General features: G+C 36.0%; 1 protein-coding gene across 1 annotated transcript; it reads right to left on the bottom strand.

Moving 5' to 3' along the window:
• Window positions 1–40: 40 nt before the first annotated feature.
• Window positions 41–14,314, bottom strand: LOC123696115 (transcription elongation factor SPT6). The gene is made up of 24 exons (XM_045642137.1): window positions 14,135–14,314; window positions 13,952–14,042; window positions 13,232–13,431; window positions 12,684–12,803; window positions 12,063–12,220; window positions 11,709–11,842; window positions 11,236–11,351; window positions 10,856–11,028; window positions 9,673–9,826; window positions 9,258–9,400; window positions 8,808–8,942; window positions 8,348–8,502; window positions 8,038–8,159; window positions 7,480–7,664; window positions 6,959–7,124; window positions 6,632–6,774; window positions 6,150–6,244; window positions 4,774–4,954; window positions 4,229–4,415; window positions 3,080–4,012; window positions 2,369–2,616; window positions 1,811–2,015; window positions 1,504–1,600; window positions 41–1,384 (listed from the first exon to the last, which is right to left on the bottom strand). Exons 1-24 carry the CDS (start codon window positions 14,171–14,173, stop codon window positions 495–497), a joined length of 5,070 nt encoding a protein of 1,689 aa, XP_045498093.1. The 5' UTR covers window positions 14,174–14,314; the 3' UTR covers window positions 41–494.
• Window positions 14,315–15,920: the final 1,606 nt, after the last annotated feature.

The following is a 15,920-nucleotide window of genomic DNA, read 5'->3' as shown; positions in this document are numbered from 1 at the left end:
ACAAAGGCGTGATTTTGGTAAAAAAAAATAAAACACAAAATACATTTACGTCGTAATCTTTATTACAGTTCCCGCTAGCGTTAGCCATGAATAAATTATTTGATGAACCGAGTCACTAACCGTCGTAAGGCATTCTCTATTACATTTTAAATGACGCTTTATGGTTAAATACATTTGCCCGAGAAACGTAACCGTCGTCGATCACTACATGTTACCAAATAACTTGGTAGCGTTAAAATATACAATCGTCACACTAAATACAATAAACATGGACACAAACCGCTACTATGGAAACGGTAACAGATATTAGTTTATTTATCTATCTACGCGAGTGCCGCGATTCCGTCGGTGAGAAACATCGCTAACTATTCGCGTCCGCAGGCGTCGTACGGGGGTCGAAGGGCGCGCGGAGACCGCGCGAGAGAGCCCGTCGAAGCCGGAACGCGAGCGGCGGACGTGCGTACAAAAATAAAAATTTTCCATCAGTCTTCGTTCTAGTTCTCGTCGTAGAGCGGCGTGGCGTCCCCGAGCGACATGGAGCGCGGCGACGTGTTGGTGTGCGGCGTGGAGCGCGCCGAGTGCGCGCGCGACGAGCGGCCCGAGCCGTGCGCGCGCGCGTCCCGCGGCGTGGCGCGCGCGTCGCCCCGCGGCGTGCGGCCCGCGCGCGGCGTGCCCGGCGTGCCCGGCGTGCCCGGCGTGTCGCGCGTGCGGTGCCGCACCCAGTCCTCGGCCGCCTTCTGCCAGTCGGACGGCTCCGTGTACGCGGGTGCCGGCTTGTGGCGCGGCACCACGGGCGTCAGGAAGTCGGGCTGGCGCGGCGTGGTCGCGAACGGCGTCATGTACGGCGTCTGCGCGGAGGGCGTGTACGGCGTGTTGATGTAGGCGGGGCCGGGCGTGTGCGCGGGCGTGTGGAAGGCGGGCGTGTGCGCGGCCGGCGTGTGGTACATGGCGGACGTCATGCCGCCGTGCGGCGTGCGCAGCGCGGGCGTCCGCTGCGCGGGCGTGCCGCTCGGCGGCGGGTCGCGGAAGTGCTCCTTGAACCACTTGAGCAAGCTGCCCAGCGAGTCGAACATTCGCTGCCTGAATTTGTAACCGTCCGGCGTTACCGACACGTACTCGTGCGTGCACTTGTTTCTGGGCAGATACGATAGTAAGAATCTGCCCGGGTGATTTTTAGCCGCCGAAATGACGTAATGAATCTTATTGGCGTTCTTAGATTTTTCCTCCTTGAGCAACTCTTCAGCCTTGTCTCTCATGCCGCCGAGGGGCTTGTAATATTTGTACGCAATGAGATCTCGCGCGTGTCCCGCCATCGGAGTCACGTATCGTGCTATAATTTCATCCAAATCTTCAAATTCCGACCCTTGTATCCAAAGACTGCGACCTATTTATATAAAAAAAATATACAGTTAATATTACAGTTAATATTATAAATCACAAAAAGGTAAAAACGACAAATATCTTAAACAGGTTTAAGACAAATGTTCATAAAAAGTTACAAACCCAACGAGAATGCGTTTTCTTTTCCCTCCTCTCGAACATCAATGTGTTGGCATATACCTTCCGCAACTTTCCAAGTCACCGTGAGATGATCTGAACCCTACAAACAATACATTAATATAATGAGTGACCGTATTAACTTTCGACCATATTAATCGTATTAAAAGCTCAAAAGAATTGCGATAATATTACAAAGTACAAATCAACTTCAACTTATCTAATTATACACAAATAAAAATTCGCTACTATTGGATTTAAAAAAGAAGAAGTATGTATGTAATAACAACATAGTAATACGGTTTAACCGCACCTTACTACTCGGCCTAACAATGACCTCTCCTTGCGCCATCTTCTCCATCAGTTTCTCAGCCTCCACAAAAGAAATATTCCTGAATGAAGGGTGCACTATAACTCGCTTCACATACTGCATCCGCTCCTTGGTCTGCTTGCTCTCTTTGTCCTTCCGTATGTCCTTTTCTTCTGATTCTTGGTCGTAGTACGGATCTTTTGACGGTCTGGTAAAGGTTACAATAATTATCTTATAACTGTTAGAAAATAAAGCAATAACAATATTAACGTAATTACAACTTATTTGCGGAACTTCAGCTTGAACGTCGCAAAATGTTTTACATATTACAAATTAATGTTTTTTTTTTTTTTATATCCTTATCAAAGTTAATTTTTAAACCGTTTGGAATACCAAAATTGTTATTTTTTTATTTACATTATGCGTACTCTTTCTTTAATCTATAACAAACAGGAAAAAAAAATGCGACATCTTTAACCGCTAACATAAAAATTGTTGTCTCCACATAATTTTTTTTATCTCATTTCCATGCACTTATATACTAGCTTATACGCAACAAACCTCCACTCATTATTCTTATCCAACAGATCGGAGGACTTCGACGAGCAGTCCACGGAGAACCGTTCCACGTCTATCTTGAGCACTCTACAGTGTATCGTCTGTCCGATGCGCACGCGCTCCGTCGGATCCGTCACGTGTCGGTCGGACAGGTTCTTGATGTGTATGTAGCCGGAGAGCCCGTTGTCGAGTCGGATCCGGACGCCCGTCGCTTGGCCCGGACACGCGCCCGCGTCGAAATGGTTCCATACCTGGGTTTGAGAGATTTTATTTATAATAGCAATATTTTCAAGTTATTAGAATGTTGCTTGCAAATAGAAAATTAATAAGGTAATAAAAAAATAAAATTAAAAACAATATACAGAAGAGATGTTTTCGGAGACAACTGCAATTTGTACGTACTTGAAATACAAATAATTGATTAGATAAAGTTGTAATGGATGCACTTATAAAAGTGCATGTTGTAATGCGCGGATATTTTTATTTATAAAAAAAATATTTTTAGTAGCTGCTTATTTAATTGCACTGAGATATGTTGATTAATATCTAATGTAATAATGTGCGAAAATCTGGTAATTAATTGATACGAAAAATTGGCAAGCAAAACTATTGTATTGTATACTATTGTATACTTCAGATATGCAAAGTTTTCAAAACGCTATAAGGTACATGTATATGTACACATTCACAACTAAAAACAGATTTCATATTTACCTCAGATAATTCAGGGAAATCGTTCTTGTGACAGAAGGGACACTCCCACAGACCAGTCTCATCATTTCTTACAGGGTTGGCCTGATCCAGCATTTCTCTTTGTGGTTTCCTATGAGTTATTCCAACAACAGTGGCTAACACCATTTTGCCTACATAGAAAGTTTCAGGTGATTCCTTCGTAAGAATATCAAACAATTCTTCAGGTGTCGGCGATCGATATGGAACCCTAAGATCCTTATACCTAGAGTTCAATTCTGCACGAATATCGTATAACGTTATGCTCTTATTGCCGAAACCTTGTCGTTCCAATTCTTCAGCGAAAGCATCCAGATCTAGATCTTTTAATCTTTCAGGTGCTTCGAGAATTTCTTCCAACGCTCCAGCAGGATTTGCATCTTCATCCTCATATTCCAAAGCGTCCACCGCCATTTTTCTCGCCCACTCATACGTTTCTGGATGCACTCTAGAACCGTCTAGCACTTCTATATACGCTTCCGTACTGTCGCCAAGACTATTCGTGTCTATTTTGATAAACCCTGAACAATTGATGAACACTTTAGGTCCCATGTGACATACTGTGACTAATTGCGTTCGATTTTCCAGCTTTTGATTCGTTTGCTTGAACAGTTTGATGAGCGCTTGTGCTTTTCTTGGTCCAAGACCACAAACAAACTGTAGAAGTTCCGTTCCTCGACCAGTTAACACTGCTTCGTTGACATCCACACCGACTTCATTAACCCTGTTCACAAATTCTAATTCGATTCCTTCAAGTAGATCCTCTTTATTCAGTTGGTCTTGTAGCGTATGGTATCTTAGACAAAGAATTTCCTCGTCTGGTCCACAGAGCTGTGAAATTTCCATGAGAGGATCTTGCAATAAGCGCGCTTGGCATATCGCTTGTCTGAGTATGTCGGGATATTCTCTGAAGTCATTCTAAAATAAATATTTATCCAAATTATAAAAGGAATGTGACAATTTTAAAATGAAAAGAAGTAAAAAGCTTGATTCTTTAAAATGTATAAAATATCTTCAAAAGACAAAAATCTAGGAATTGATTGATTTTGAATTGATTATTAACACATTATATAAAGGCAAACATTTAAAAATTCATATAGACTTGTGTGACTTTGCTAGCAAACAATAACTCACCTTTCCTCGTATGCTGTTGCTGTAAATTTTGCTGACGTGATTATCAGCAATTTCTATGGGAATTCTAGGGAACTGTTCGTCTTCAATCAACTGTTGAATGCATTCGGACACGTCAGCTTTAATATTCAACGCCTCTCGAGACTCACCGCCAATTACAATTACGTGAGGTTTTTTGCGTAGAATAAATCTGAAAGAAGTAAAGGTGCACCTTTCTTATTTATTTTACCCAATTATCTTAGGCGTTTATTTAAAAAAATGGACTGATTGATTTTCCTAAATTTTAATTTATGTAAAAATAACATAATTTGTCACTTTGCTAAAAATTATCAGGGCATAGGTATCATCCGCAGCGCGGCAGTTCCTGTGCAATTTACCCACGGTATGTTACATCTAGGTAACAACAAATATTGGCGGTACTAACGCAAGTTTAACTGCAATAAATCTATGTAGGTTACTGTCCGTGTAATCGTGCCGCCTCCCGCTACACTGCGGACAACACGCACCTGCGCAGTACGCACCACACACACTACACTCCCCACACGCACCTGCGCAGCGCGGTGAGGTCGCCCTCCTTGTTGCGGCGCTCGATGGGGTCCCACGCGTTGCGGCGGCACAGCAGGTGCGGCAGGCGCAGGTGGTCCGCCACTTCGCCGCCGCCGACCACTGCGCACGCGAACGCGCATTGTGACCGCTCCGGGACGTACGCTATAGACACCACGCGCACACCTACCGAACATATATGACGTGTTCAAACTGTACGAACAAGGTATATTCAACAACAAATAACTTTATTTTCACCAAAGTACTTCTATAAACCAGCACTATAATAACTTACTACAAACTAACAAATGATAAAAATACAAATAATTTAACCACGGCAAATTCGTATTTGCTATCAATGATAGCAAAATTTATATAAACGAAAACAATTAATTATTGTTCTGAAAGACAGCAATGCAATGCTTCCAGAGTCTCCAGAGACCATAACCATTTCCGCATTGTACTAGTCTTCATTTCAATTTGGTTATCTGAGCAGATTTCTACTAAATATAAAGATATTATTATCGCAGTTCTAGACATAACCAACTATTTAACCATCTTACAAAAAGATAAGAAAGTTCAAATATCCATTGATTTTCTTGGACCTAATATATTATTATTAGCCTACATCAATGATTTATGAATGTTGAATGTTGATGCTTCTCATTGTGTTCATATAGATATTGAATATAAAGTTTTGAATACATTAATAAAATAAATTAGCACAAAAGTCATTTATATTTCTACATGTTTCAATTTAACGTTTTGAATCTTCTGTACAGTATTCCAGATATTTAAGACATTTTAGTTATATTATAGTCGAGCCAATTTAATAGGCAACATTTGACGTCTATCAATTTTATCTTCGAAGAGAGGTAACCTGCTTAAAAACATCGATTAAAGTGTATTAATCGATACGGATTTGAAACATTTGTCAATCGAATTTATTAATTTATGATGATTTTTATTCACAAGTAATCAATGCATTCGATTCTAGATGTCAGATTTCGATTTTTAGAGTAACGTCTCTAGTATTTAAAAAGAAAAAAGGTTTATTGACACAAAATTGTAGCGACGTCAGTTCTTCAATTCAGAAATTGTTTATTATGTTTAGGATGGTTTATCAGTAAAATAAAATCTTAAAATTACTTGTATCGGTCATTATTATTAAAAATATGTAATCGTTATTGAAAAAAGTTAAGCAAATGTGCAGTTCTAACAAAACGAAATATCATGTTATTCTATGTCGTCGTTACTAGGTTATGTTGTTGAATTTTGTTGAACTGTCAAATGTTGCCTATTAAAATGGCTCTACTATAATTTGTTAATTGCAAACGAGTACGAATAATGTTATAATTTGTAATAAATATTAAACTCTTACCATTAGACGCATCCCATTCGTCATCATCATCTTCTGAAATACGCGATTCATACGGAGCAACTTTCAACCAATCATAGAGACGTCGTCGACAGCACCTAAAAACAGGTAATATTTAAGAATTCTGCAAAATAATAATAAAGGGGATATCTTAAATGATTCCAGGTACAAGAATAACTACTTTAGCCAACTTTTCTAAAAACTCCACAATTTTTAAATTTGAATGTTCATTTTATTAATGTTTTGTCTCTTTCCTTCTTATGTCAAGCAACAAGGCAAACAAGTCTGCCTGTCATACTCAAATATGATATAAACATTAAAGTTTCAAAATATACGTTCAACTGATCATTCATTTTTTTTTTTCAAGTTTAATTATTATTTAATCTACTTTATGTAAGTACATATTTTAAAAACAAAGCTCTTATTAACCGAAACCTCGTTGATTTACGCCTATACACTAATTTTTTACTAAAACAAATACTAACTTGAGCACATAATCCTTAGACTCCTGTAACAATTGAGCGTGTAATTCACGCCGCAATTCTGGCATAACGATCTTTGTTAAGGCCAGCGTCACCGCTTCCGCACGGAGGTCGTTCCACGCTTGTACAGTGGCCGCGAATTCGTCCTGTTTTATAATTATTTATGTAGTATTTTTAAGTTTTGGAAATTAACTGTTTATGTGAATTTTATTTTTACGTTTTATTCGAGTTATGGAAAAAATTACTTTTTGATGGCACAATATATTTAAATACGATAAAGGATGAGTTAACTCTTAACTGATTTTATATATATAATATTTAGTTTTTTACCTTTTGATACAGCTGTTTTAGTTCTTCCAAGTAATTGGAACTAGTATTGCCTTCAATATTTTCACTAATTCTGATCTCCAATAATTTATCCTCTGCAGCCATACTTAGTTTCAAAAATTGATCTCCAGTCAAGTCTCTAACTGGCTTATTTTTAAGATATTTCAAACTGCAAAATAACAATAATTTGGTTAATTAAAACTGGTAGTGCAATACTAAAGCAGAATAGGTCGTAAGAATTTCAAAATTATATTGATATTCCTCAATTTCAATTTTCAGGGATTAAAGGATGGAAACCCGTTGAGCATATAGATCACTATTACAAGAAAGATAGTAACAATACATACACATATTACGTCATTTCAATTAATAAAACATTTAAATACAATTTTAATTTTACATAAAAATTATTTTGAAAAAAATTTGTGGATACATTATACAGGTTTATCATCATTTTTTTTTTTTGCCTAACATTTATAGAAAATTACAAGTGCCCAATACGTTATGTCGCCCTATTATCCCACCTGCAGCAGCCATGCGTCTCGTCGATCATCTTGAGCCCCTTGGCGGTGGGGCGCACGGTGAGCGTGGCCCGCTCGCGCAGCGCGTCCCGCAGCGTGGCGCGCAGCAGCGGCTCGCGGGCCAGCTGCACGCCGCACATGTACACCGCGCGCCGCACGGCTTCCGCGGCCGACCCGTCGGGGCCCGTCTGTGTACAATCACGTATTGTATAACACACTTACACGAATCGAATGGCTTTTGAACTGCCCTTCCGCGACCAACTGCGACTAGTGGCGGATATTTAATGTTTATTATTATTATGTCACGAAACAGAACTCACACACGCACGCACACGTGCACGAACGTACGAACGCACGCACGCCCTTTTACTATACACACACTTTCAAGTCATGACGATATATAAGATGAAATGACGAGCATTACAACTTTTTGATGGAAATTAAATTTTTCACATACATGAGAGCAAAAAATGAAAACACGAAAATAAATAAATGTTTCCTTAAAACCTGTATACTTACCACAAAAAAAACATCAACTTATATGCATAAGCACAAACTCACATATTCCTGCGCGGCGTCGAGCGGCGGCACGGGCGGCTGCTCCACCTCGTGCCGCTGGTAGTTGTCGCGCACGTTCTCCGCGAACTGCTCCGCCGACAGGCCGAACTTGCGCACCAGCGGCTCTGTCAAACCACCCACCATGTATAATGACGTATTTTCAATGAATTGGTGTTTATCATAGAGTGTATAAATTAAATGTGTTCATAATTTTTCTGAAAAAACTCAATAAGATACCTTTTATTACAAAAAAAAAATTGCAACCCACCTGCTCTATATCTTTATACATAAAAAATAATCCACATCCACTAACCGAGCCCCGCCTTCCTGCACAGCTCGTACGGGCCGGATCGCACCGCGTACTTCACCTCCGTCGTCTCCTCCTCGTCGGGGAGCGCAGCTTCTACTGCTGCGGCTGCTTCGTCTGGATCCTCGCCGTTCTTCTCGGCTTCTTCGCGCGCTTGTTTCCTGCGAGATGAGTTATTTTGTAATTTATAAGTTGTTATCAAAAAGTTGACAAATTATGTAATAAAACCTTCCTCGGGAACCACGCTAACTATCATTAAAAACGGAATGAAAATTGGTGCAGTAACTTATATTTTACGGGATTTTTTTTTATGATACCTATATTTTTTATGATAATATGACATCTGAAATGTTGAGACAACAGTAAACTCTTTCTTTTGACAACATGGTAATTGTAAAATGTACAATAACGATCATATTTTCATTCAATTTTCGATACAAATAATTACAAAAAACAAGAAACTTACTTCTTCTCCTCAATTTGTCTCTTCTTCTCTTTCGCGCGTTGCACTTTCTGCATCTCGGGCAGGTCGTGCGAATAGTACAACAGGAAGTGTGTGTGCACGTCGCGCAGTTCCTCCGGTGTTTGCACGTTTTTCAGTCTAACAAAAGCATTATGAGAAACTATTTATGATTTTCAGTTTATATTAGGTAGAGATCAAAAGGCATTTTTAATTAAAATCTGTAACTAATCTTTAAGAAAATGTTCAAATCAATATTATGTGATTCAAATAGAGTATATAAATTGCCCAACTTCAATAATTTCTTTTTTTTTATACATATACATAAATGTAACGTTATTTCTCCAGATTACTACTTATTGGTACTTAGTAAAAACTGTTATGCAGTTAATTTTAAGAATTATAAATATTTATTACATGTCCTTCAAAATTACTATTTTCTAATCTACTACGCACCTTTCAATATCTTCATCTTTAATGAGTCTCATGGTATCTGGTATGGGCGCATCCGGGTCCGCCATAACTTTATCGAGCTGAAACTCTCGCATGTTCTCCAACAGTTTTAGCAGATTCTCCTTGCGCTGTTTCAGTTGACACCACTGGGATACACAATAATAAAAATTATATTTTTTTTTATGTGGAAATAATTTCAGTAAAATGATAAGTTTTAATGTTTTTATAAGAAACTAAAGATTTTTTTATTCAACTATATAATTAAACTTAAATATTCCTCCTTGTATCTCGTACTTCAAGGAATAATATAAAAAAAGAATTAACAAAATCGGTTCAACCGTTCCCAAGTTTTGCGCTTACCACACTTTTAGCGATTCATTTTTATTATATAGAAGAAATAGCATTACATTAAACATACCTTAGCATCATATTTATACACCTTCCACAGATCATTAATGCTCAACTCTGGTTGAACATACTCCTTTCTATAAAACGCTATGAACGGTACTTCCAATGTCTGGTTTCGCATGAAGTCCAACGCTTGCCGAATCTTCACTACAGTACTTGAACCTCTGCAAAAAATAAATCAATAAAAATTAGGTACTAATAAATTTTTTTTTACTGATGTAACTATATAGTTACATCAGTAAACAAAAAATATTTTCATATGAAAATACTTTAGAATACTACAAATATAGTCATTAGTAGAATCATTCAAGTTACTTTTTATTTATTTAAACTTTTACATGTGCGTATTTCTAATAATTTTTCTTGTAATATTTATACGAAAAATAGCTTCTAATGAAAACAATCGTCAAGAAACACGCTAGAAAAACTATCTAATAGTCGACTTAATACTATTTACATTTCATTTTTTTTATTTACATTTCAATAATATTTACTACCAAAACAATAAGGGGTTTGAAACTTTTTGTATGGACGCTGGCATATCGACCTGCCGCCATTTTGATTTTTTTTCAAAATCGCGGCGCACGATTAAAGTGGTATGTATGGATAGAGGACACATAGACGAACAAAAAATGTCTAATAACATAGTACCCTAAAGCGTCACATTACCGAGATATTTGGAGGTAAATATTCACTTATGAGTACAACGACAAACACTAAAAATAGACTTATTACGTGTCTATATGCATAATATTATCTCCAAATAATCACTCCCAGGTAGATTATTATTATTACAGGAAGAAATTAGGTATTCATTACATTACTTACATTTTTATGTAAGTATGTATGTTTTTATGTAATGAATGTACCTACTTTCTTCCAATAAACGGTTAATTAATAATAATCTACCTGGGAGTGATTATTTGGAGATAATATTATGCATATAGACACGTAATAAGTTAATTTTTAGTGTTTGTCGTTGTACTCATAAGTGAATATTTACCTCCAAATATCTCGGTAATGTGACGCTTTAGGGTACTACTATGTTATTAGACATTTTTTGTTTGTCTATGTATCCTTTATCCATACATACAACTTTAATCGTGCGCCGCGATTTTGAAAAAAAATCAAAATGGCGGCCGGGTTGATATGCCAGAAAGTTTCAATGCCCTTTATTAAATAATCCCACATACCGCCTCGACCTATCCCTAGCCTCTTGCGCATCCGCTTTCGACACGGGTGGTTTCAAGAACGCCTGCTTATAAATCCATTCCGCTTCATCCTCCAACTCCGTGCTACCTTCCTCCACTGCTGTTATCGGTACGTCGCGTATTTGCATACGCTCAGGGACGTCTGTTTTACGAATCTAAAAATGTAAAGAAAAATTTATTACACGTGTTTTGGAGAAATAATCAAATAATTCCGCTTAATAAAAACTGCAGATTGACTTAAAAGATCTCATCAGAATTAAGGTCTATTACTAATATTAATAAGATAAATTATTTATTTTTGACTGTATACCAAAAATATAAGAAAGCACTAAAAAATAAATACTTATACAGTATTCACAAACCTCATTGTCCAAATCAGTGAAATGACTTCTCTTCAATTCACTTGGCTCATAAATCTCAAATATAGACTTCTTGCTTGGCCGTTTTGGTTTTCCCTTTTTAGTTCTACGTCTTTCACCTTAAAATAATTTATTAATTAATATTTAAACACACACTAAATCGTGCAAAAATATCATAAACTAGCTATGCCTGCGGTTGTAAACCCGCATTTCTTTGCTATTGATCATAGCTTGATGGTATTATAACCCGTATTTTTTTCAAATTGGACCCGTACATAGTCCCTTAAATTAGTGCTTTCAAGCAAAAATACATACAATCTATATAGATTATGATATGAGTATAGTTATAAAATCAATTTAAAAAGACAAGTAACAATTCTCAGTTTCTGTAAATGTATTGCAAAAATGAAATCATAAAAGTTAAACTTTACTACAGACATATTTGAATAAAGTTATGTATTACAAAATTACAGTACCTTCTTCTTCTTCATCTTCAATATATTCATCCAAATCTTCGTCCTCCTCATCCTCATAATCCTCTTCACCATATTTTTCAAATTCATCATAGTCAAAGTCCACTCCAAATATATCTTGACCTTCTTGCAGTGATCTAATAATAAAACATTGCTTTTTTTAGTTTAAATTTTAATTTATGTACATATATTCAATTACTAATAAATAAATACTTCATTTTCATGGAAAAATGCAGGCATTTTTTTTGATTGAGATGTACATGTTCGAATTTTTAATCAAAAGAGATCAGGTTTACAACTACTGTTTAATAACTGGTAAAATTCTAAACAATAAAAATATATCCTAATAAGACTCACGCATCAGTAAATATAGGCTTCCGCTTCTTCTTCCGTTCTGCAATGGGTCTACCATCATCATCAACAATGAAGTCATCAGCGTCTGACTCCATATCCTCATTTTCATCATCATATTCCACCTCTCTTGGTGCGGCTGATTCTGAGCGGTTTTCATCCTCCTAGTAAAACATTCAACGAAATATTGAAAACGAAAAAATCTATAAAATTAGAAAATAAACTTTTGTCCATAATTATATGGATATAATAATATGATAAAATAATTATGGATACAGGGTATTAACCCTGTGTAAATCTCAAGTGTTTTATTGTCATCACTTCTCATACGAAACATAAAAAGATGAATTTAAAAAGAAAAATAATATATCTGAGTTTATCGACCTATCTGACAACAAGTCTATGATTCATAACTTTAAAGTTTCACATGTTGAAGACCTTTATAACTTCTTTTTTACTGTATTTTATTAAATGTAAAATTAACATCAAGAATTTCATGTTGTATGTTGTTCTTGGATTTGTTTTGGCTTACTTTAACAATTAACAATGTTTGTCAACTAAATAAAAAAACTTCTAATAATAATTATACAATTATAAATAAATTAACATTATCAGTGAAATACATACCTCATCTGATCCTCCAACAAAGAGTTTTTCAGCAATAACTTCTCTCTCCAAATCAGGGTCATCTGCACCCTCATTGTCACTGTCATCATCTTCTAGACGTCTGAGACGTTTGAATTTATTCTACAAAAAATGCAAATAAATAAATATAATGTTAAGTGTCAATTTTGTGTAAAAAATAAACATTTTCAGTATATAATTAGTTCTCAATAAAACGAACTAAAATAATAAATATATAAGTGTAATTTTATTCTAAAACATTCGGGATCATTGATATCTTTCTATAGTTGAACATACTAACCACAAACAAGACAAGGTTATGTAAGCTCTAAAATAGGTATCAACTAATAAATAAATTAAACATAAGTTAACAATAAATTAATGTTTAGAATAATTATGAAATAGATTTATGTAGCCACAAATAACCTAAAGACTACATTAAAATAATGTCGATACATTGTACCATAAAGCAAGTATCTCTAAAGGGAAAATGATTGTACACAGTAAAATTTTATTATGATATAACAATACAAGAAACATAATTTACTTACTCTAGCAACTTTCACACCCAAATTCTCTTCAATTAAATCGTAATCTTCATCTTCAAGTCTATCATCTAATTCATCATCACTTTTCTTTCTTTTCTTAGGCCCTACACTTGCATCTGAGTCTTCACCATCACTGCCTGACTCTTCAATAGGAGCATCATCTATAAGATCCTTCAGTTCCTCTCTGAGACGCTCTTCATCATCTAAAATAATATAAATCTTAAACATGGTAATCTAACCTAAGTCTAATTTGTTAATCAGTATTAAAATTTTATGAAATTAACTAAAGAATACCACAAGTTTATAAGCTCACCTTTTTTTCAGTTTTTAAATCATCAGTAACAAACATGAATCAAAATAAGTTGTTAAAAAGAAATGAGTTAAGTACTCTGACCTAGGTACATTTTTATTATAAAACCACTTGACACTTATATGTATGAGAAAGACATTATAAGTAAGGCAGTGGAATAGGTATAAAACATTCATTTTCTTAGTAAAATTAAAAAAAATAACCTTAAAAGGAAGAAAATGCCAAGTCTTCAAGAATATCACTTATACATAGGTGATAAATTGGTTCTGGAAGGTTTTAACAACATTTAATTCGTCATCTATGTGTTGTGATGAATGATGAAAACTACAAATATTACATTAGAAATTGCAAGAAGTCCTTGTGAGTCCAAGCAACGTTTACACGTTAACGGGTCTTAATTATTGGGTACAAACCTTCTTCTTCTTCGTCTTCGTCGTCACTTTGTACTGCAGCTTTACGCTTTGGTTTTTTGCGTTCGGCTGGTTGTTCATCCTCAGAATCCAACTATAATATTAAAAGGAATGTCGTGGATTTAGAATAGAAAGACACTCGGAAATTCATGCAAAAACATAGCGTAATCTAAAAGTTTCACTAACCTCGCTCTCCTCTGCCTCTGATTCTAGGAAATCGGCCATGTTCACTTACAGACTTATGGTTTCCCTTATTAAAAATACACTTAAATTTAAATTATAAATAAATTCATTAATGTGGAAAGAAACTTTTACGAAGAACAAGACATTTTAATAATTTGCAATTATAAATCATTAATACAAATCACAAACCATAAACTAAAGAGGTCTTCAAATATCAATACAGATGTTAAAGGCCCTACTCACGGTTCAACACAACCAACAATCTGCTGAAACAATTTGTTGCAGTCGCGATTGAGCGTTCTCTACTCACGATTCATCCAACCCTCAATCTGATGACCAGTGTTGCCAACTCAGTGGAATTTCCACTAGATCTGGGTGGTTTAGCTCCCCCATTTAGCGGACAAATATTGGTTTTAGTGGCTGGTGGATTTTCCTAGTGGTTTAGATGAGTTCAATTAGTGGTAAGGTACGACATTCAACCACTAGGAAGATTTATTTTGTGTCATGTTGGTTCAACGAACATTCGGGAATTCTCCGTTGTTTGTCTATTTCTTGAATATTTTTGATTATAAACTTTATTACTATTGATATAAAGTATGATTTGATGATTCAAAAGGTTATATGTTTATTCTGTATTTGTGTACAAAAACAATAATTGTCAGTACCTACGTATTGGCAACGCTTTACGCTGCGGCCGCGGCGGGTAGCTTCTAGCTTGACGTATTTTAATTAATTTTGTGAAGTAATATGGTTTTACATTAAATATGCCCAAACCACAATACACACCAAAATTTCTATCACAGAAATTTATTCTTCACATAGGTACTGAAACTCTAGAAGAAGCAGATTTTTCTAGATGATCTTTAAATGTAACAAAAATAAAAATAATTGGTTGCCTGTAAAGTCGGTATACGGGCGAAAGTTTTACGTGACAACGACTTTTTATGTCTGTCTCTCTCGCTCTTAGGCGGGCTAACCATGCCCGCGTGCCTCTTTCGGTGACTCATCGTAACGTTACCGAGCGTTACACTTTTTCATAAGTGACTCCCAGCCGCAACCTAATTTAAGACGTTGTCACGTCAATTACTTACTTCAAAATTGTTGTTATTTACAAATAACTCGCAAAAAATTAACCAACGGGCACTCAATATTTACATGTCTCTGGATATTTTTTAGTGTTTTTTCTGGTGGTTTTAAAGACCGATTACTTTAGTGGATTTCTGGTGGGCCACGAGGCTCCAATATGTGGGTTCGGAAAAAAAAGTTGGCAACACTGCTGATGACACAATTTCATTCCGCGATTGCTTGCCACAACGTGTGCACGTAACGTTGATGCCTGGCCTGATGCTAAACCTCAACGCAATAATACGCATTATTAATGGATATACAATTTATGAAATATAAGATAATTATCTTTGTAAAGCTTGTATTTTTTCCAATTTTATTGATAGATTTCAAGGGCTATAAAGTATAAACGGCTATAAAATATAAACATCTTCCTCAAATATGTAAAAATGTCTTTCCCGCGTTTATCTCAAAACCGCCATTTTGCGATTAACGCGGCTGCGCGATTGAGCCTAGATTGCACGGTTCCCAACTTAGGGGTTTTCCCCCCAGATTTAGGGGGTAAATAAGTGAGATAGGAATTTTTTAGGGGTCTGAAATTTTTAGGGGTATTTTTAGGGATTTTTTTTTGACTGTTTAATATTTTTAAATTGATAATTACATAACTAGTTTTAATATTTATTTCTTGACCTAGCGACTCATAGCGACATCCAGTACGTAATTA

The sequence above is a fragment of the Colias croceus genome, chromosome 12, assembly GCF_905220415.1.
Source record: "Colias croceus chromosome 12, ilColCroc2.1".
NCBI classification, from domain to species: Eukaryota; Metazoa; Arthropoda; class Insecta; order Lepidoptera; family Pieridae; genus Colias; species Colias croceus.
Note: the sequence above shows the minus strand (reverse complement) of the source record. Positions and strands in the feature narration are given on the sequence as shown.